Raw genomic sequence first — 21,672 nt, 5'->3', positions numbered from 1 at the left:
TGACTTCAGTTAATACCCAACATTCAGATGTACGGCAGGGCATTTTTACTAAAAGGACTGTCATTATGATGTTTCTATGTAGTAATGAAACTTATGCAAGACACAAATGCCTACACCAAAAAGCCAACCTTAGCATTTTGACAAACTGCATTCCTTTGTTGCACAAAGACCACCCTTAGAAGGGATGGAAAGCAACACTTCTTGCATTTGCGAGTTTCACAACTCTGAAAACCTGCAGAGTGATAAGAGTAATGTTTTTTATTTTACCAATCAGGCATTTTTGGCATCAGCTTTCTCAACACTTTTGTCCCTAAATGCAACCTCAGTGTTTTGGGACACTTAATTGATAAAAAAGAGTGTACTTGGCTCCAGATACAGGCACCCTTCAAGTAGGATGGCACCCCTAAAAAGCTGGTTTTAGGTTTTGGTTTTATAAGTTTAACATCCCAAAGCGACTCAGGCTATGTAGGACGCTGTAGTGCAGGGCTCCGGAAAATTTCGACCACCTAGAGTTCAACGTGCACTGACCTCGTACAGTACAAGAGCCTAGAAAGGTCACAAAATAATGACAGTAAAGCTTCAATAATTCAACATTGGTTAATGTGAAATGCCAGATAATTTGCTGAATTTCTACAGCACCTGTAAAATTTGTAATGCAAATTTTATCTGCCAATTCAAGCAAACAGATTGTGCCTCAGCTAATTCGAAGACCTTCGAAAGGAGGATTGGGGGAAGCAAAGTTCATGGTAGCACACGTTGATGGCTTCTAGGTTGCAGGAAAGAATACTGAAAAAAAAAATTTAAAAAAATACACCCACCTCCATACCTAACCAGAGAGAGGTGGGGGGAGGCCCTGCCACCTTTGCCTCCGTGTGCAAACCAATGGCTAAGCGGAAACTGCAACATTAATCGCTAACTCGGAAACGGCAGAGTTCAACTGACAATGCTACTGCTTATAAAAGGCACAAGAGCTCATATTAAAGGGACAGTGAGGAGAGCTCTATTGATGTTTTTTTTTAAAGCAAAATCCGATAGTTCGGCATTTCATGGCTTTGTTCTCACTTGGCCGGCAGCGAAAGATGCATTTATTTCTAAGAAATTTGGATTCGAAGTTGAAAAAGTTTTTCTCGCCGCTCTGATTCAAACTTGGGATTCTCTTATGACGACACAGGACTAAGTGACGTGAAACATGACGTGCACATGACGTAAGGCGGACTCCGTGATTTCTGGCGGCCAGCAGTGCGGCCTAGCAGCAGCCGAAAAGAAAGCTACTGCCGGCCGCACGTTGAAGGCATCTATCGGTTATTGCGGCCATCGCTACCATCGCTTCATTTACGTTCACACCGGTGTTTTGCCAGCGTTACGATGGATCCCACCCTCAAAGTCATCAACGAAGTCCCCCCCCCCCCCCCCCCCCCCCCAATTTTTGTCTAAGAATTTGAAAAAAAAAAAAAAAAAAGGCGTGAGCTGTTAACTCTTCCCTCCGTTTCCCACCGTGTCACGGCCCACGACGCATTTCTTGGCAGTGTGCCAAGATGCTGCGCATCGATAACACCACGGTGCCTTTCTAAGTTAGCTCTAGTGCAAGGGGGGAAGCGAACTTGGCAGAGTGCCAGCGCTTATCCGGTTGTGCAAGCCTCGTTTTGAGTACGTCCGCCTTATCGTGCCATGGGCGATTGGGGCGGACGCCGTTTACTGCCACTCAATCATTGGAACGCCGGACAGCAGCAAACGCCTTTTGCAGCGAACGATGCTAAAAGCCGGCGTCATGATCGCGGCGGTCCGCGTGCTTCCGTTGGAAACCGATAGGTGGAAGGATGGACGACACTAGCAAAGAAAAAAAAAAAAGTTTTTCGCGCGTAACTTGTAGCGCCCCGCATGCGCCCGTCCGAAGTCATAGCCTTTCATGGGCGTTGGCTGGGACCGCGCCGACAGTGCTTATCCGTATTTCCGAATTAACGAGTATTTAGTTGCGAGTTTCGGAGGTTGCGCGGAAAAGAGAGTAGGCAGCCGCCACCGCGGCCGCCAACCCCTACCCTCCGGCGCCGGTGATGGCGCCATTTAGGCTTTACTCACTCTTCCACGGTTTTATCTGGTTCCATATTCTGTCCCCGTTTAGGACGTGCGCAGCCTCTAACTATGCGGAGGTGCCTTTGTTCTTATTTTGAGGGGGGGGGGGGGGGGGGGGGGGGGGGGGGGCAAGCCGACTAGACGCGGCGGCGCGTAGTTCGAATTATCCGTAGCGGAACCGACTCGCTTTCGAATTAACGGGCTTTTTTAAACACAGATCTCTATGGAGCTTGGCCGGACCAAGTAGTGTAGTTCAAATTATCCGAAAATTCGAATTATCGAGGTTCAAATTAACAAGCTTTCACTGTACAGAGTACAGTCAGACCCCACTACAACAAACGTGGCCACAGAGAGATTTCTGTCAGAACAAAGTATTTCTAATTACCCGTCAGCAAGCCATACAACGCCATGCAATTATTTCCCCCACAACGAACAACTGCCCATAAATCGTTAGGTTTCACTAAAAGCAGCTGCCCGAGTCAGTTTGAACTTTCAGTAATGCAGCTGGCACTTCCTGCGGAATCGGAATTAATGTGTAGACATGAGCACATTAAGATGCGATGTGGCACCTACCTGCAATGGTTTTGCCGACAGCGCGGGCTCCACGCTTGCGAACCACGGCTGTTAGTGTGAGGCAGCTTTCAAGATTTTCGCTTCCTTCGATTGACGAAGGCGTAACAGAAATCACTTTTGCATTTATTTCAGTGCGAAGTTATCATGTCGACGGAAACTGATGAAAATGCTGAACATTTTATGATATTTTATGATAAGTCTGAGGTTTCAATATGGAGCACATTAGGCATTGCTACATCGAGCGAGTGGCACTCAACGATTCCGCAGCCACCTGGCATGCCGGTGGGCAACACGTCTTAGCAAGAAGCCTGGTGCAAACTAGGGTGCACTCGTCTCACTTCAGCGCCATAGAAGAGCACTGTGATAATGTTTTATTTATTTTCTTTCTGGTGAACCTGTAAGCAGTGACCTAGACCAGGTACCGCTGAGTAAATGGCAGTGTGATGGTTGAACTAGGCGTAGTCTCAACAGAATAATACTCTGCCCGCGTGTTTGTACTGCTCATCGCAAAACGTCTTCGATGAATCGGAGCAAACGCATCTCTGGCACGTCGTATAAAGCATCGATCTCGAGGTGCATGTGACCTCTAAATAACATGCAGCAATGTGAGCGCACGTGCACAAAGTCTGTGTCTAAATGCCTCCAGGCAGCAAGGTCTCAGTACGGATTCCTGCAGGACAAAAGCAAGAGCGCTTTGTGCAGGAAAAGAAATACAGTAGAACCTCGCTGTTACGTTTCTCACTGCTGCGTTTTCTTGGCTGTTGCGTTGTTTTCATCAGGTCCCGGCATAGCTCCCATAGGATCCCATGTAGTGGGAACCCCGCTGTTACGTTGTATAACAAGCAAAAAAAAGAATTTTTTTTGACGAAAATCATTTTTTCACACGCGTCTCCCATAAAGGACAAACCCAAATACACTACAGACAAACTCAAGAGAAAGAGCACAATGAACTACTGTACACATATACTTTTCAGTGCAGGAATCCCTTTGCATGCATGACATTAGAGATTCTACATCCATAAGGTTTGTCATGTCCCACACTCTAGATATCATATATGCATATATGCCATTTCACAAAAGGCTGACAGTTTACTCAACTGGTCCAGGGAGACAGCAGGAATGTCAACCACATAGCGGGGCATCATGCGTGGCTTGCGTCGCGGAGGAGAGCCTCCCCCACCTCGCCGAGGTGGTGACAGGGCATGCTTGCGAGCTAATGACGAACTGCTGCTGCCATCATGGTCTTGGCCTGACCCTCGATAGTCACGGTCAGGGGACTGGGCTAGACCACGCAGATCTCGGTCCCTTTCCCTGTCACGATCACGGTCTCTTGATCGATGATCACGAATGGGTGACCTAATGAAAAAAGCAAACACCATCACAATGGATGACTGACTGAAAAAATAGTTACTACTACCGTATTTACTCGCATATGATCGCACTCGCGTAATCGCACCCCGAATTTTGCTCGCAATTTTTTTTATTCCCCGCGTAATGGTCGCACCCCTAACTTGCCGCTGCAATTTGTCGACGATGTCGAGTCTAGCTGACGATGATCGTACTTGCCATCTGTCTGACAAATGGCACGTGCAGATGGCCATCTTGCTATGTCAGCATTACAGCAGCAGCCGCCTGTTGGTTGGCCTGCGGTCACACGGGCAGTCTAAATGCGATTATGCGTAATCGCGGATACCAAACTTAACTGCGGTTATCTCGAATAACGGTTCGCCGTTGTCACAAGGCTCGCCACCGTTCTGGGTTGCGGTGCAACGAAGTGACGCGGTGATCCGGCTAAACTTTCTTGTTCTCGTAAATAATACGGGAACGTCAAAAATGAATCCTCCTTGAGGATCGCTGGCCTGTACCGAGTTGCTGGTAGGAGTAATAACTGCGATACAAGCTAGTTTTATGTTCGCAGCCGCGTAGCAGCTGCCGCCGTTGCAGCGCGAGTGACCCGATCTGCTTGCACGCCAGCTCCGCTGCTAAGGCGTCGCTGAAATTGATCGTATATATTTCTTTTAATATGAAACAATTAGGCTGCCAGTAAGGCAGCGCCATAAGTAGAACATTCATTATAACGTTGGTCAATTCAAAAGCGCCGTCCACTGTGGCTTCGTTACGAAACAAGTTAGGCCTAGCGACGACTAGGGAGTGCCGTCGTCCGGCGCGCTCGCGGGCGGCACCATCGCGGTAAGCGGGCAGCACCATTGCGGTAAGCGCGCGGAATCCAGTGCTCCGAGCGTTGAAAACGTGTCACTTATGTACATCAAAAATGCGGCAGGTACCGGACATTTTTCGTAGCGGACAAAATGCGTAGCTTGAGCGCCGCGCGACGTTGCTGTTGTACAGGGTCGTCTACTCTTAGAACACGCTAGCGCACGGCCGCACTTTTCAGAAGGCCAGCGCGTGCGACACAGTCGCGTATCGCAGCAAAGTGGCGCAGGAGAAGGTGTACCTGGACATGGTGCTCCGCGTCAAGACAGAGCTCCATGCACGCGAAAAAGTAAGCGCGACGAGGCGGCGCGGCGACGACGGCTGGCTGTCGCTCCTTCGCCCACCGGCCAAGCTCCATGCGCTGCGACGACGCGAACGCGAAATGGAGACGACGATCAGTGTTGCTGGCATAATACACCGCAAAGCTGTTTGCGTTTATAACAAGAGTCATATTATTTGCAAGGATTAAAATTTTGGGCAGAAAAATGTCAAATAAAACGTGTTTACAGCTTTGTCATTGCATGTCATTTTATGTTACTGTCACGGGCGCCGCCATGTTGCCTGAACGTGGGGCGCACACCTGTTCGAACCTCGCGCGCTTTCTGACCTCAAACGACGCATACTCGCTAAGCCTAGCAGCACAGTAAACACAAGCAATCTGAAAATTTGGGGTGTTTTATCGCTAAAATTTTGTGTTGGAACGTGATTTAGTGCGAAGAAAAGTATGTTCTTGAAGCGAGCCAGCTCGTGCGCTTTTCGCACTCTACCTTCTCGGTTAAAGGGGTGGAGACACCAAATTTGTGGTTGGCGCGTTCTTTGTTTCAAACGTTTATTATTTTTCCAGGAAGCATGATACACACTCGAAGATTCATATATTCACAGTGAATAATTTAAAGGGGTGGAGACACCAAATTTTGAAGCTATAAAAAGCCTGCTATGGGATTTCTATGCATGTAAGGGCCTTCACAGCCAGGTGTTGGACACAACAAACGTTTAAAAAATATTTTAATTCGGTTCCAAAGATTACCTAAATACTCACTCTCAAGATCTAGACCCATCGCTAGCGCCATCAGCGCTGACGTCACAAGGTAGGTAGAAAAATTAAAGTTTTAGTGACGTACCAAAAACAGAGACGTACGATGAGCGGGGCAGAGCCAGAGCCGCGTGAGCGCAGTCGACGCACCAGCGAGCCGCATTTGCTGCTAACCGCCACTCGCTCGGTTAGTTTTTGTCAACGCATTACCAAACTATGATTAAAGGCAGGGACACATGTGCGAAAAGTGAGCGCGATCTGCGGCGCGCCGTTGCGAACAGCGTCGCAACGTCCGATCGCAGCTCGTCGCCTGCGTCCGGCCTGCTAGATGTCAACGGCGGGCCGCTCGCGGCAATCGCAACGACGGGAAGCGGCAGCGTCATGATGACATAGGGCGCACTCCTTGGAGCCGGGTGGCCTGCGCCGGTCTTCGTGCCGACCGCCGGCATCTGAAGAACGCGATAGTATTGTTTGTTCACGTTCATAGCAAGCCCTGGGATATATGAATATCAAAAATGCATCGTTTCTGACGATCGTTGGCAAATACCGAGTTCCTGGTGGAAGTGATGACTCCGATGCAACCAAATTTCATCCCATTGCCGCTGTTGTGCTGCTGCTACCTGGTGCGGTTCGCCTGCCGTCTGCTAGCTCCGTTGCTGAAGACGTCGTGGAAATCGAACATATCTTTTATTATGGGACGAGTTCACAGTAAAGGGGTGCTGAGCGGAGCACGTTTCTGAGCGCTGGTTAGTCCCGAAGCGGCCTCAGCTGCGGAGTCGATGCGAAACCAGCTAGGCCTAGCGACGACTAGGGCAGTCTGGGACCAGCGCGCAGGTCGTCGCCCGGCGTTGCCGCAGGCAGTGTCGTTGCCGAAAGATCCACTTTTCGCATAGTCATGCTGTCGTAGCTCGAATCTAAGAAGCATCCTTTCTGGTAGCATGGCTGTTTTGTATTTTCTTGTGCGGACGTGAAGTACGCCGAGCCTGCCGGCCGGTTGGCCAGCCTGCATACCGTCTGCCGACGTCATAAAAACAAGCTAAGAGTGTTCTTGACGTAAATAATAAACCATGGGACAAGAAATGTGAAAAAAGTGTCATTTTTGAGGATCGCTGACCAACACTGAGCTGCTGGTAGAGGTAGCAACTGTGATGAGCAAATTTCTTGCCACAACCGCCTCGCAGCTGCCGCTGGCCCGACGTTGGGGTCCGGCTCGCCTGGCGCCCGCTAGCCCCGCTGTCGAAGGCGTCGAGGAGATTGACCATACTATTATTTTATTGTGAGATGATGCTGTTGACACTAAAGCTATATGTGAAAAGAAGGCCTTTTATTATAGCGCAGGCGACTTCCGAAGCGCCGGCCGCTTGCGAAACAGGCTATAGGCCTAGCGACGACCACGGCAGCCAGGCAGCAGCAGAGCTCGTCGCCCGGAGCGCCCGCGAGTGGTGCCGTTGCCGAAAGCTCCCAACATAAGCAGGCATGCTTTGTCGCTGCTCGAGTATAGCTGGCAGTTCTGATAACAAGGCGATCCTGTATTTTCTTGTGATATTTGTACACCATCCCAAGCAGCGCTCAGGTACTGCTGCACGGCGGCGAAGTGTGACACCGGTTGTGGGCGCAGCTTGGGTAGAGCGGCGCAGCGATGCTTACTGGCATTTTGCAAAGTGTTTCGCATCCTCACGCGAACCCGCGAAGGCGATATTAGCGTGCGATCAATAAAAAGTCGATGTCCTCACTCATTGGAATCAGATCCGTCAGAATCCGAGCTGCTGGGACTAGCCATGCTTGTTTACATGCGCTGGTCAGCACGTGTGAGAAAGCAGACGATGCAGCAGTAGGTACGTCACAACTTTTAGGGCCCACGTGACCAGGCGAAGTAGTTGATCTTCCCCATGGAGGAAGGAAAAAGAGAGGAGAGGCCATCACGTGACATTTTGTGAAGCCGGAAATCCATGGAGGAAAAAAAACTGAGGGAGCATGACGTCACGCGGCCAGCGTTCGCAAGCCGAGTGTTTTGAAGTCGTTTTCTCCCTCAGTTTTTCGCTCTCCGAGCCGGTCCTTTATGTTTTGATTCCGGTATGTTTTAGTGCGCGCGTATGCGCGACCCGCGGCGCGGGCGTCTACAGCAAGGAAGTTGATCTAGAATTAGTCTGCCGCGCTAATCGGCGCATGCGCGCGCGCAGCGGGGCTAGACTTTACCGCACGCTATCACGTGGTGCGATCACGGGGGGGGGGGGGGGGGGGGACACACTCTTTTTTTGCTATATCTTTACTTGTAAAGACTAGGCTTCAAGGTTGTCGCCGGACGCTCCCTCCTGTTTTTTTTCCTCCATGCGGAAATCAGCTCGGCGCCATCTTGTCCGGGCTGACGTCATCGCGTAAGTCCCGCCCTCGACTACTGCGCGCGCGTTTCAAAGCCAACGAAGGAGCGTGCTACCGCATGGGCACAGATCCCCGCGCTGGTGGCGCTTGGCTGCTTGCCGGCCGGTTTAGGGCGCCCTATGCTGGTGTTCGTCAGCGGAAAAGTTAATAAAGCGGAAATACCCCTGTGAGACAGGCGGCTACTTTCAGTTACTGCTTCGTACTGCGTCGTCTCCACGCCGTCTCCAACTGCTTGGCCCTGGTCACAATTAGTAGCAGCTGAGAAAAATACTTATCTCAGCTCTTGCAAGCGCGGGAAGTGACCTTCGCATTCAATTACTGCGGTGGCCCCCCCCTGGCAACGCCCGTCCCTGGGACTCTGAAGTTGAAGGCTGCATTCGATGAAACTAGTATACTTGCTTGTTTAGCTCAGCGCTCGAAATTAGCCGCGAGCCTGTTACTTTCTTGGCCATTTTTCATTGCCGCTGACAGCTGTCAGTGAAGTTTTGTGTATATCTGTCTCATATAGCTAGTGTTGCTTCTGGCGTTTCATTCTTCGTGCTCATGGTACATGTGCTCTGACAGGTGACCTTTTCACATGTGTATGTGTGTGCATATATATATGAGTTACGACTTTTTTTTCTGATTAACCTGCCCCAGTTGTACATCGGCATCATCGGTGAGCCCCAGTTGTAGTCGCCAGGGGCGTAGCCAGGGAGGTGTTTCGGTGTCAGAACATCCCCCCAAAATTTTCTGAGCTCTACATCCTCCCCCCCCCCCCACACACGCACACACATTGCATTGATATAGTAAATGTGGAAACGAAAATAAGAGTGCCCATTTATTCTTCACCCTCGCACGGCGTATGGCACTCCTTTTAATTCTAGGCACAGTTCACCTCATTATTAACAGACCTTTTTACGTCAGTTTACTTTTTCATCCTTTGCATTCTCCTCAAATGAATGTATCGCGAAAATAAAAAGTGCTTTTTTTTAAAGGACCTGCAGCCGAGCGCAGGTTTGCATGTATGGGGTTGAAGTTTTGACAAATGTCATTTGTTTGCAGTTGATGACTTTGTTATAGAGCAGAAGCTTTTGTGTTGTTGTATATGATGTGAATTGTAAATAGCCACGTTTTTTTCGTGCGAGTTGTTTTTTGTGAGAAAATAAATGTTTTTTACAAATGAAGTTCTCGGCATCCTGTGTGCATTCGTATCTTTATGTAGATATTGCAGCGAACAAAACTAACCCTTCGCCTTTATTAAAGAAAAAAAATCTCTAAGGTATTGTTTAAGCGCAGGGTCTCTTTTCATTTTTACCGGCGGCGTATAACAGGGGCGTGCATGCATGCAAAGCGAGCGCAGCGGCTTCCTTTAAAATATCGCCCTCCACCCATGTCATGGCCCCCGCTGCTCACACAAGCGCAATCGCGAAAAACGAAAATAGTTACACTAACACCAGTGACGATCACTAGAGCGTTGCAAGAGCACGCCTAATAGCAACGAGGTTTCACTGCCGATGGAAACGGGAGCGCGAATGGCACACGCACACAGGACGCGAAACGTCCGCGCAATACGCCGACGACCTCTCTAGCGCACGGTGTATTGAATCACTGGTGAACGAACAGCGCGAGTGCTCCTCAGTAAGCAGCGGTGGTCTCCCGACGGCTCCGAGCAGTGACGCAGTTGACGAAATGCCCGTGCGATCGTGGTCGAGCGCGTTGAAATCAATGCACGCAACAACCAGAGTTTTGCAGCGAATTCCGCCTGAGATATGAGTGAACGGCGCCAACGTAAGCTTGTGAGCACGATCAAAAACAAACTCGAGCAGTTGAGAAAAGTACGCCGCACCACAACTGCTACGCCGTGGTCGTCTGCTACCACCCGGCTTGCAAGCAGCAACTACGACGCCGTTGCTAAGCTGCCCGGACTAGGTGGCCTCCCGATCGCGAAAAAAAACCACGTGATTTCCTCCACATTTTTCTCCCATGGTGTTGTGTGGAAAGGGCCTCTCCTCTCTTTTTCCTTCCTCCATGATCTTCCCCCTCTGTGACGTCACTGCACAACTCGGCGTTCCGAAACCGAAAATCGTTCACCTAAGAACGCAATAATAAATTAATCACTGTGAGTATATGAATATTTGAGTGTGTATCACGCTTCCTGGAGCCACAAGAAACGTTTGAAACAAAGAACGAGCCAACCACAAATTTGGTGTCTCCACCCCTTTAATATCGCGTTTTTAGGTAAATGACTTTCGGTTTCAGTTTCTGAACGCCGTCGGACAGTGACGTCACTATCTAGGATGCTCAACTACTTTGCCTGGTCACGTGGGCCTTGAAAGCTGTGACGCACCTACTGTTGCGTCGTCTGCTTTCTCACACACGTGCTGACCAGCGCATGAAACAAACGGCATGGCTAGCCCCAGCAGCTCGGATTTCGACGAATCTGGTTCCAATGAGGACATCGACTTTTTGATCGCACGCTCATATCGCCTTCGCGAGTTCGCGTGAGGATGAGGAACACTTTGCAAAATGCCAGTAAGCATCGCTGCGCTGCTCTACCCAAGCTGCGCCCACAACCGGTGTCACACTTCGCCGCCGTGCAGCAGTACCTGAGCGCTGCTTGGGATGGTGTACAAATATCACAAGAAAATACAGGACCGCCTTGTTATCAGAACTGCCAGCTATACTCGAGCAGCGACAAAGCATGCCTGCTTATGTTGGGAGCTTTCGGCAACGGCAAAACTCGCGGGCGCTCCAGGCGACGAGCTCTGCTGCTGCCTGGCTGCCGTGGTCGTCGCTAGGCCTATAGCCTGTTTCGCAAGCGGCCGGCGCTTCGGAAGTCGCCTGCGCTATAATAAAAGGCCTTCTTTTCACATATAGCTGTAGTGTCAACAGCATCATCTCACAATAAAATAATAGTATGGTCAATCTCCTCGACGCCTTCGACAGCGGGGCTAGCGGGCGCCAGGCGAGCCGGACCCCAACGTCGGGCCAGCGGCAGCTGCGAGGCGGTTGTGGCAAGAAATTTGCTCATATCACAGTTGTTACCTCTACCAGAAGCTCGGTGTTGGTCAGCGATCCTCAAAAATGACACTTTTTTCACATTTCTTGTCCCATGGTTTATTATTTATGTCAAGAACACTCTTAGCTCGTTTTTATGACGTCGGCAGACGGTATGCAGGCTGGCCGGCCGGCAGGCTCGGCGTACTTCACGTCCGCACAAGAAAATATCGCGTGCTGCGGAAATAACCGCACGCCGTAAAATGCTTCTCTCAGCTAAACGGGCGCATTGTTCGAGCTCAGATTTAGCATAGAAATGACATTTAGTCAGCATAATTGTTTTATACCACGTTTGCTTGGGGAACTTACCTGATTCGAACAGAATAAGTCGGATATTCACATCGTCTGCAGCGACGACGAAGGAAATCAGCGATCGCACCGGTGGCGCCATCTCGTTTGTTGGTCGTGAAGATTCAGCAAAGGAGGGGGATTCGGGAGGTTTGAAGACGCTCTTTCAAATGGTTTTTTAATGGTCACAGAAAACTTGGCTTGGCCAAACCAAGTTTTTGGCAAGTTAAATTTTCTGTGACCATTAAAAAAACAGTTGAAAGAGCGCCTTCAAACCTCCCGAAACCTCGCTCCTTTGCTGAATCTTCACGACCAACAAATGAGATGGCGCCACCGGTGTGATCGCTGGCAGAACAGCGTTATTTCCTGCGCTGTCGCCACAGACGATGCGAATATGCGACTTTTTTTGATCGATTCAGGCAAGCAACCCAAACAAATGTAGGATGAAACAATTTTGTCGACAAAATGCCACTTCTGTGCTAAATTTCAGCTCAAACAATGCGCCCCTTTAGCTGGAAGAAGCATTCTACCGCGTGCGTTTATTTGTGCAACACAGCCATGCTTCCTAGATTCGAGCAACGACAGCATGCCTGTGCAAAAGTGGATCTTTCGGCAACAACACCGCCTGCGGCAATGCCGGGCGACGACCTGCGCGCTGGTCTCAGACTGCCCTAGTCGTCGCTGGGCCCAGCTGGTTTCGCATCGACGCCGCAGCTGAGGGCGCTTCGGGACTGGCCAGCGCTCAGAAAGGTGTTTCGCTCGGCACCCCTTTACTGTGAACTCGCCCCATAATAAAAGATATGTTCGATTTCCACGACGCCTTCAGCAACAGAGCTAGCAGATGGCAGGCGAGCCGCACCAGGTAGCAGCAGCACCAAAGCGGCTATGGGATGAAATTTGCTTGTATCCCAGTCATCACTTCTACCAGCAACTCTGTATTGGCCAACGATTGTCAGAAACGATGATTTTTTGGCATTCATATATCCCAGGGCTTGCTATGAACGTGAACAAACAATATTATCGCGTTTTTCACACGCCGGCGGTCGGCACGAAGGCTAGCAGGCCGGCCAGATTCCGAGGAGTGCGCCCTACGTCATGACGCTGCCGCTCTCCGCGCTCGCACTGGCTGCTGCTTCCCATCGTTGCGTTCGCGGCGAGAGACCCGTCGTTGACATCTAGCAGGCTGGACGCAGACGACGAGCTGCGATCGGACGTTGCGACGCCGTTCGCACCGGCGCGCCGCAGTGAATCGCACTCACTTTTTGCACATGTGTCCCTTCTTTAAGCATGGCTAGTTCGGCAATACGTTGACAAAAACTATCCGAGGGAGTGGCGGTTCGCAGCAAATGCGGCTCGCTGGTGCGTCAACTGCGCTCACGTGGCTGTGGCTATGCCCCGCTCATCGTATGTTACTGTATTAAGGCGAAAGCCTTTAATGCCTCATACTGTCGTTAGCAGCCGTGTCGGCAATTTGTCTGAGTTTCGGCGTCACTACTTAAAAAGAAACTGCGTTGAGGCTGGAAATCGAGCAAGGGCCTTTGGCATTTGAAGCGGAGACACTACCACTCCGCCACGAAGGCTCAAGGTTTGAGCATGAATAAAGGCGCACCTAGTGAATGCATGGGTTTCATAAATAAAATTAAAGGAATAAAAAATAAAAATACGAAGATAAGAAAACAAAATAAGAAAAGAAACAAAAATAACAAATAAAATGTAAGAAAATAAAAAGAAAAATAAACAATAATAAAAATAAGGAAGAAATAAAATGAAAAAAAAAACAGTAAACAGCCTTGCAGCACTTTAGAGAGCAAAAGTGCCCCCTGAATTTTTTTTTTGGTATGACGTCACTAAAACTTTGGTTTTTCTACCAGCATTGTGACCCCAGCGTTGATGGCGCTAGCGATGGGTCTAGATCGTGAGATTGAGCACTCAGGTAATCTTTGGAACCGAATTAAAATATTTTTTAAACGTTTCTTGTGTCCAACACTTGTCTGTGAGTGCCCTTGCATACATAGGAATCCCATAGCAGGCTTTTTATTTAACGACGTAAGCAGAGATCGCCGAACGCGGCGCAACCGCGGGTAGCATGCCCGTGTGACAAGGGTTGTCTGCCTGCAACTTGTTTGTGTTTTCGGTGCTCAAAAATTTTTTGGAAAAAATTTACCCCGCGTAATGATCGCACCCCTAAATTTGCGTCAATTTCTTGAAAAAAAAAAAAGCGATCCTTATGAGAGTAAATATGGTATTCATATCAGTACTACACTTCTATATTCAGAAGAACTGCTGCTACAACCACAAGCAAAACAAATGACTGCTGTCATTTACACAACTCGTTTTGTCGATATAAAACACGAGACAGCCCATCTGAACAGAACAGACAGCTTCTCGACACGCAGGCTTTCCCTCAGATTTATGCCATTACAAATTTTAGATAGCCCATTGAGTGCAATAAACAATTCCATGTTCACACTAGTGCATTACCAGATTCCTTGTAGAGGATGGAAAAAGGTGCACATGTTAGGAACTGGGGTCATTAATTTCTTGTTTATTTTTTGGCAGTGCATTCAACTTTGATTCCTGCCATATGTATTCACTCTATACTTTGTTCAGAATCAGGTTTTTCTTAACCTAAATTAGGTCATGGCAAGACAAGAGGCAAATCAATTGATACATTGATTAAGCTAGACTACAAGAATACCAATGCCTTTTTTCACAGTTAATGTGTTGGCTAGGTTTAGTCTCTCTTGGCCTCAATACCCAGCAAACCACATCATTTTTCTTTTTCTTTTACTTTTTTAAATTTCCCCCACTAGTAGCATCGAAATGCTGATCTTTCTGTCTGGTAACACGTTCCTGACCGCCCTCAATTCCCCTTTTTCAACCTTCTATTTCCCAGGTGTCCCCGCATCATCACAGCTATTTTTCAATAATGTTTCCCTAAAGGTGCACAGTGTCAAGTGAGACGAAAGACGAGATTGACAAATGCAGCACGTAAGCTGGCTGCCAACTAATATTATTACACACAGCAAACCATCAAGGCAGCAGGAATTTTAACAAAAAGAGAGTGCACAAAAGACTACTCCCTTGCTCTGAGGCAGCCCCTTTCTAATAGTTTGTCAACTCCATCACTTTGCTGGCTATCGCTGCCAGCTTTGTGCACTGTAATCTGTTTCCCTGTGCCACCTGTTCAGTATTCAGAGAGCAAGTTTGTTTCCATTTTTACGCAGGCGACAAGTTGCATCTGGCGTTCTTGGAGGATGGGCCACCCATGTAAGAGGCCTACGAAGCTTTGCGCCGCCATGAGCCAACCAACCGCTGTTTATTTTTTCATTTTTGTTTGTTTTCTTGTCCTTTGTGCAATGTGGTTTTATTCTATTTCCAGTCTTCCCTTTCATATTTCCTTGTGTTGGTAACAAACGTAATAACTGTCCTGCATTCATTGTTCCCACCTGCCATTCTCCTCCCATTCATACGCTTCGCAAACTAACCCAAGCTGCTTATCTACTTTGTGTGTCTACTTACGCTACACTCCTCGCCGTCATTGCCTGCTTTGCAATCTGGTCTCGACTCTCCCACTGCCACCTGTTTCTCGTTTAGATTCTGCAGTCTGTCTGCATCTTCACGCACATACCAGCAGTAAACAATAATAAATATAATATCCAGCCTCTTGAAAACAAGTGGCAGACATCAGGAAAGTAAGAAAAAACATTAAAATGATACAAGCTGAATGCACCAAGTTATAACGCGCCACCACGACAGGACCCGACCATAGTGACTGCAGCCCGACTGACTCGCCACATTGCAACAGATGGTATACTCCCAATCAAGACTGCCTATATTCGCCTGGAATGCGAACTGCGATGTTCAACAATGGTAAAACTGCTGTTTAACTTTAACCATGTCGGCTCAAGGCCAGTAAATCTGCACCACAGTGTCAGAGTTCACAGCATAGCCCAAACGAGACGTGGAACTGGCCTGGCAATGGGCGCAGATGCCCAACTTACAGTAGTACCAACTCAAGAAGGACGCAGATAGTAGAAGCAATGTTGCTTGCCTGTAAAGGCGCACACCTCCTAAAATACTTTTGGCACAATGGGCAGTACTACACACAACTGTACCATTTGGCAGAAATATTCAAAAACTCGCATGAAAAAACAGCCTAAAAGTGTTTCTGTGCAAGTCACTAAAAACGTATTGCCACAAAAAAAAAAAAATCTGCCCCCACCTTTCAAATGCCTTTTGCGCCACACGTGCAAGTTCACTAAAGGCCTTACTAAAAGTACTGGCCTTTGTGAAGTTCACCTCAAGCTCTGTTCTTTTTTTTACCTATTTCTGTCTTGTATCCGGTCTGGCAACCTGTCTTGAGCACGATCGCGGTCCATCATCCGGTCTCGATCGCGATCCTGGAGGCGATCCCTGTCTTGTGCTCGATCCCGGTCTTGCATTCGGTCTTGATTTCGATCTGAGCTTCGATCAGACAACCGGTCCTGATTACGGTCATAAGGCCTTCGATCCTTGTCAAAGTCTCGGCCACTGTTTCGGTCTCGGTAGCGATCACGTCGGTCATCATGGCGCATATCCCGATCACGCCGAGTGGGCGAGCTTCGTCTGGCTGTAGCCCTTGCATTACTGTTTGCTGCACAATTCAAAAGCCCACGATTTCAAGCAGTTAGCTCAAAACAGCAATAAAAAAAAAACATTACAACAGCTTCAAAACTGCACTGAATACTTAAAGAAGGGCATTTTGTTCCTTATGAACACATCACTCAACTACATCAGCCGACCAATTTTTCGGACTCTAATCATTCACACTTTCATATTTGTCTTGCATGGAATTCTTAAAAAAATGCATCGCTCCCGTAGCCTAAGTGCCATTAGAAGTCAGGTCAGGGAGCACTCACTGTGCACCCACGCAGTGGGCTTTTCGAAAAGTGTGACACAATGGGGGCACTCTGAGCAGCCTCCCAAGATTGTGGATTTGTCTAAATGAGATTTGTGTCCCCAGCAGCCAAGCAGCTCTCAAATCACTTGCACTTTTCTATGACATTTTCTGTAAAAATATGCATTCTGTCATGCATGTATTTAACTAAATATACGCCAAAAAACACTGCATTTTTATGCAGGCCAGAGGCCCATTGCAGAAAGGATGGAAAAACCTCCTAAGGGAAGAACTGTTGGACCTACGGCTGCCATATTTTGTGTGTACATTCTCAGGACCGCTGAGACTAGAGATATGTATTAGGATTAACGCTGATGGGCCGAACTTTAGCCGGGTCCGACGAGGTCGTATGAACGTGTACATATTTGTGATCGACATTCCGAACTCAGTGGAGTCAAAAAGATCCAATTTTTTGGACCAAAATCTACGCCACCAAGGCTCTGTGCAGTCCGAGAGTTTGAGTTTGCAATCTGACATTAGATGCAAGCAAACATCACTGCCACAACCAGCAGACTTTTCACCGCTGTGGAAAGTGCCATCTTGAATTCAATCAGATTGGTTTGGCTAGGCTTGGCAGGTTTTAGAGCGCAGCTCTTAGGCGCCCATTCCCAGACTGAGCAGAGTGCGGAGTGCAGCAGAGGATGGAAGAAGGCGACAGCGAAGAGAGCGCGAGAAGGAAAGCAAAAGAGGAGGTCGCGGGGGCAGCGTGAAAGCAGGTTGCACAGCGCCAACCCACGGCACCAGAGAGTGTGCATTGTCTGCTCGCCAATGACACCATCGGCAAGGTATGCGTCACTCGCCAGAGATGGCACCAGAGTAGCATGTGCAGTAAATGTGCTGGCTGTACGCCCGAGACAAGGCTCATCGGCTGCAGAACGCTGTGCACGTTGCCCAAGTTGAAACCCAGAGCTGCCTCCATTCGGCATGGCCCATTCCGTATGCGGTCCCTACGGTTACAGCAACACAACAGCTGCGGTCAAAAATCGCGTTCTCGAGAAACGTAATTGTTGGCCAATTTTGTACCTCACTGTTCTCACTTGAGTTCATATTACACTAAAGAGCGAACAAACTAGGGTATGTGATCACGTTGATAACGGGATAGAGGCAGCTCCTGCCGCAGCTCAGAAAACACTGCCAATGCTGCTGCCCATGGTGAGGGCTGGATGGGGGGAGGTGTGGGGAAGAAGCAGTCAAAGGTGCTCCCACCTTGCTGCGAATTCCCTTTCTCGGCCTTCATGACCATCGTTGCTCAGGAAAACGGCCACTATCCCCACCTTGCATTAGTCAGCGAGGGGCGTGCACTATGGCGCACTAGCACTGAATTGGCTCATCACATAGCTCGTGGCATGGTGAGCGGCAACTTCGTCCGTTTTGGTATAGGCAACGTGAGGTGCGGTGCGAACAAGTGCAAGCGAATATGACAAAAGCATGACTTCGGCTCAAATACAAGCAATTAATATTAGAGGTGTGTGAACACTGAAATTTTCGAATATGAATTGAATATGATTATAAAACAAAATGGCTTCAAATATCAAATCGAATATCTATTCAGTATTAGAAAAATATTTCAGACCAAGAAAAACAAGCAAATGTCGTTGCCCTTACTTTTCAAAACAAGTGTATGGTCTTTGTAACTGAAACAATGTACACAGGAATGTATGCTGCCTGATTAGACAGCATAACAACATGCAATGTGTAATGTTTTCATGCAAAATAACAAAATGAAATCCATGAAATGACACGACTGGCCACTAAAAATAACCATGATGGCTAATAAAACCTCAAGCCGCCGCGGTGGCTCAGCGGTTATGGTGCTCGGCTGCTGACCCAAAAGACGCGGGTTCGATCCCGGCTGCGGCGGCTGGAATTTCTTTGGAGGAGAAATTCTAGAGGCCCGTGTACTGTGCGATGTCAGTGCACGTTAAAGAACCCCAGGTGGTCGAAATTTCCGGAGCCCTTCACTACGGCGTCCCTCATAGCCTTAGTCGCTTTGGGACGTTAAACCCCATAAACCAAACCAAACCTAATAAAACCTCATTCATTCGAATTTCAAGGGACCGGAAGATATTCCCCGATAATCCATGTCATTTATAAAATCCCCCCCCCCCCCCCCCCAAAAAAAAACTGCCGAAAATGTGAAAATGCAGAGAAGCCTTGTGAGGAAGCTCCATGCACAAACACCGAAAAGCCCTTGAACACCGCACCGTTTCAGCGAACTTGAAGAACAACACTGACGTAAGCAAAGGGAACACACATTGCTTACATCAGAATGGAGAGATTGCTTTTAAGGAAAAGAAAATGACAAGGCATGTGCGAATATTCGATAATTTCGAATATTCGGTCGAAGAGCATCCGAAATTGGACTGGATCCGAATGTTTGGTATTTGAAATCTCCAAGCATCCATCTCGAGTGAATAATGTTTCTGAAACTCTTGTTTAGCGTGGTTTCGGTTCAGCGTACCTCTTCCGGGATGGCACTGGCACCGGATGGCATGCTCGCGGCAACAGATGCGAACAGATGAAAGCACGACACCCAGATCTGTGCCTGCCAGATGTCTGCGGCCGCACTACCCGCGTTGCGCATGTGCCACAAACAGCCTGGCAGCATGCACCAATAAAGAGATTTAGCACAGCCCGATCCACTTCTATGTGCCGCCAGTGTTTGTGAGCTGAACGGTCCCAACGGGGCAGGCATGCAAACAGCTGACTGGTCACAGGCACCTCACGGTGTCCTCAGGGTGATCTGCACATGCACAGTGGCTCCCCGCGGAAACACATTGCGCTACGCTAAATCTCTACTAGGAGGACGCACGGCTCCCTTGACTTCCAAGGAACGAGTCTGAGCTGACTGCAGCTGCCACAGGCACTCTTCTTCGTGTGAAATTCACTAAACAAGTGCGACGGCACGAGCATGAAGGGGAACTAGCACGAGACACATGGAGATGGGTGCCCCTTTCCGATGCCTAACGTGGGGTGGTGTGGGGCACGTGTCGCATACTCTTTTCCGATGTCATGAAGTCACCACTTAAAAAGAACAGCTACACAACGATACAATCACAATTAAGGGGACACGCTCCAGGAGGAAAATTTTATTAATATTTGTGCCAGGTGACTAACAATTTCACAGTTGAGAGATCTCTGCCAGTTCTTTTTAAATATGTGGTCAGTTTCTGCTTTGAAAATATAGGGATGTTTTTGTGCACCTATTTGTTGCCAGTATATGAACACGACACCTCTCAGAAACATCTCATTTTGCGCACTGTGATTTCTTTTATGCAATGAGAAAATAGTGTCATGTATAAAATTTCGGAATTTTTTGAAAACGATTACTCTTTAGAATGTCTCTTTATGATAGGACATTAATTGTTATAACAAATTTGACTCCCATTTCCTGCCATAAATTGCAATAAATATAGTGTAGCTGTATCCTGCATATAGCAAAGCATATCCATGTCAAATTTAATTGTGAAGTGACACAAGTAACTGCAATAATGTCATGCACAAGCACTGTGGATGAATGAAAATGATAAATTGAAAAAAAAAAAAAACACCCCAAGTGATTTAAAGATGGTTTATTGTTATGAGAGCTTCATGTCCCAAAGCAACTCAGGCTATGAGGGCTGCCGTAGTGCAGGGCTCCGGAAATTTCAACCACCTGGGGTCCTTTAAAGTGCAACAGACATCACACAGTGCCTCCAATGCCTCCATCAAAATGCTACCGCCAGCGCCGAGATCAAACCCGCATCTTTCGGGTTAGCAGCCGAGCACCATAACCACTGAGCGACTGCAACGGCTGATTTAAAGAGACAGTGGCAATGGAGCTTCTGGGGACATAAAAAAAAAACACTTAGTTTTAAATTCTGTTTCGAGCTATGAAACTGCCGGAGAATGCGTCTGAAACAAGAAAGCTGCTTTTACCTGCATGCAGCACTGCAATGGCGGGAAACACCACTACTTAAATTGATTGCCTTCATGAAAGCAGCTCAACTGTGCTCGTTTTTCAGTCAATTTGCGTATATGCATCGCAGTTTTTAGTAATTTCACGTCTATATTCATGACTGGTAATGTTAATCATGGAAGAGAAAGGCTTGCCCACAATAAAACAAGAAAAATCCGAAAATGCAACTTTTTTTTACAGGAGTCCTTTTTTTCATCTGTGTGCCCCCAAGCAACAGTTGGAGGGCCCACCTAAAGGTCTCATGCCCCACACACACTGGATGCGAGTCAGTTCCCCCAATTTCCTATCGCTATTTTTGCAGAAAGTCAACACAGCTTCAATGAGAGTGACAAAGCTCACTACATTGCCTCTTTTTCATGTAATAGCCTTGTGTGTTCGAAAAATACATGATTTTGAAGATGCCTACTTTGAGTGCCAAAAGTATGCGAAATATTCAATTCGAAATTATTCAAACAAAAAATTACTACTGTATTTTCGCGATTCTAAGCACCCCCCGAATCTAAGCACCCCCCCTATTTTCGGAAAAAAATTTCTGAAAAAAAACTTTGCATGCAAATCTAAGCACCCCCTTTTTTGCGCGGAAGAGAGCGTTGCCGAGGCCGCCAAGTGCACTTGCTCTCTTTTTCGTCGAGCCTGTGCAGTCGGAGTCCCGAGGAGGCGCGGCCTGCGCGTTGTTGTTGTTGTGACTGAGAGAAGGATGAAAAGGAAATTGCACGGGCCTGCCTACTGGCTTGAGCCAAGCCACCACCGCTACCAAGTGCAGATAGAGGAGAGTTAAAAGATCAGAAGAAAGATAAAAAGGAAAGAAAAGACGCGCGTCGCAGCAACAACTGCGTCCGGCGGAGCGGACGCTGCTGAAAAAACAGATAAGCGGGCGAGGCCGCGCTTGCCGAAGCGAGGACAGCGGCGTCCACGGCGCTTTTTTTGTTGCTGCGTTCCGACACTACAAGACAGATGGCGGCACAGAACGCAAAAAAAAAACAAACAAAAAACCAGCCAAAAGCAACCGCGATAACTCTGTCAGTAGTAGTAATTATTTATTTATTTATTTTTGAGTAGTGTCGAGTCTGTCAGACTGTTGTCACATGGGCCTGGTATCGGCGACACTCCGCAGGTTTCGCGGGCATCGCGGGCGCGCGTTGCTTTATCTAGTGTCAGTTGCTTGACAGCCCTAACGCC

At 48.2% G+C, this 21,672-nt stretch overlaps 1 protein-coding gene across 2 annotated transcripts in view; it reads right to left on the bottom strand.

Moving 5' to 3' along the window:
• The window catches only part of LOC149352297 (cell division cycle and apoptosis regulator protein 1-like), a 106,196-nt gene that overhangs the window by 58,780 nt on the left and 25,744 nt on the right, over positions 1-21,672 (bottom strand). For both annotated transcript variants that reach the window (XM_089581470.1, XM_089581471.1), the window contains 2 exons: positions 15,923-16,232; positions 3,742-3,999 (listed from right to left, as the gene is read on the bottom strand). In XM_089581470.1, the coding sequence (XP_089437596.1) occupies positions 3,742-3,999; positions 15,923-16,232 (568 nt within the window). The remainder of the gene's footprint in view (positions 1-3,741; positions 4,000-15,922; positions 16,233-21,672) is intronic.

The sequence above is a fragment of the Amblyomma mixtum genome, chromosome 3, assembly GCF_055824585.1.
Source record: "Amblyomma mixtum isolate Tamu chromosome 3, ASM5582458v1, whole genome shotgun sequence".
In the NCBI taxonomy this organism is placed as follows: domain Eukaryota; kingdom Metazoa; phylum Arthropoda; class Arachnida; order Ixodida; family Ixodidae; genus Amblyomma; species Amblyomma mixtum.
The sequence above is the reverse complement of the archived record's forward strand: the minus strand, read 5'-3'. Positions and strand labels throughout refer to the sequence as shown.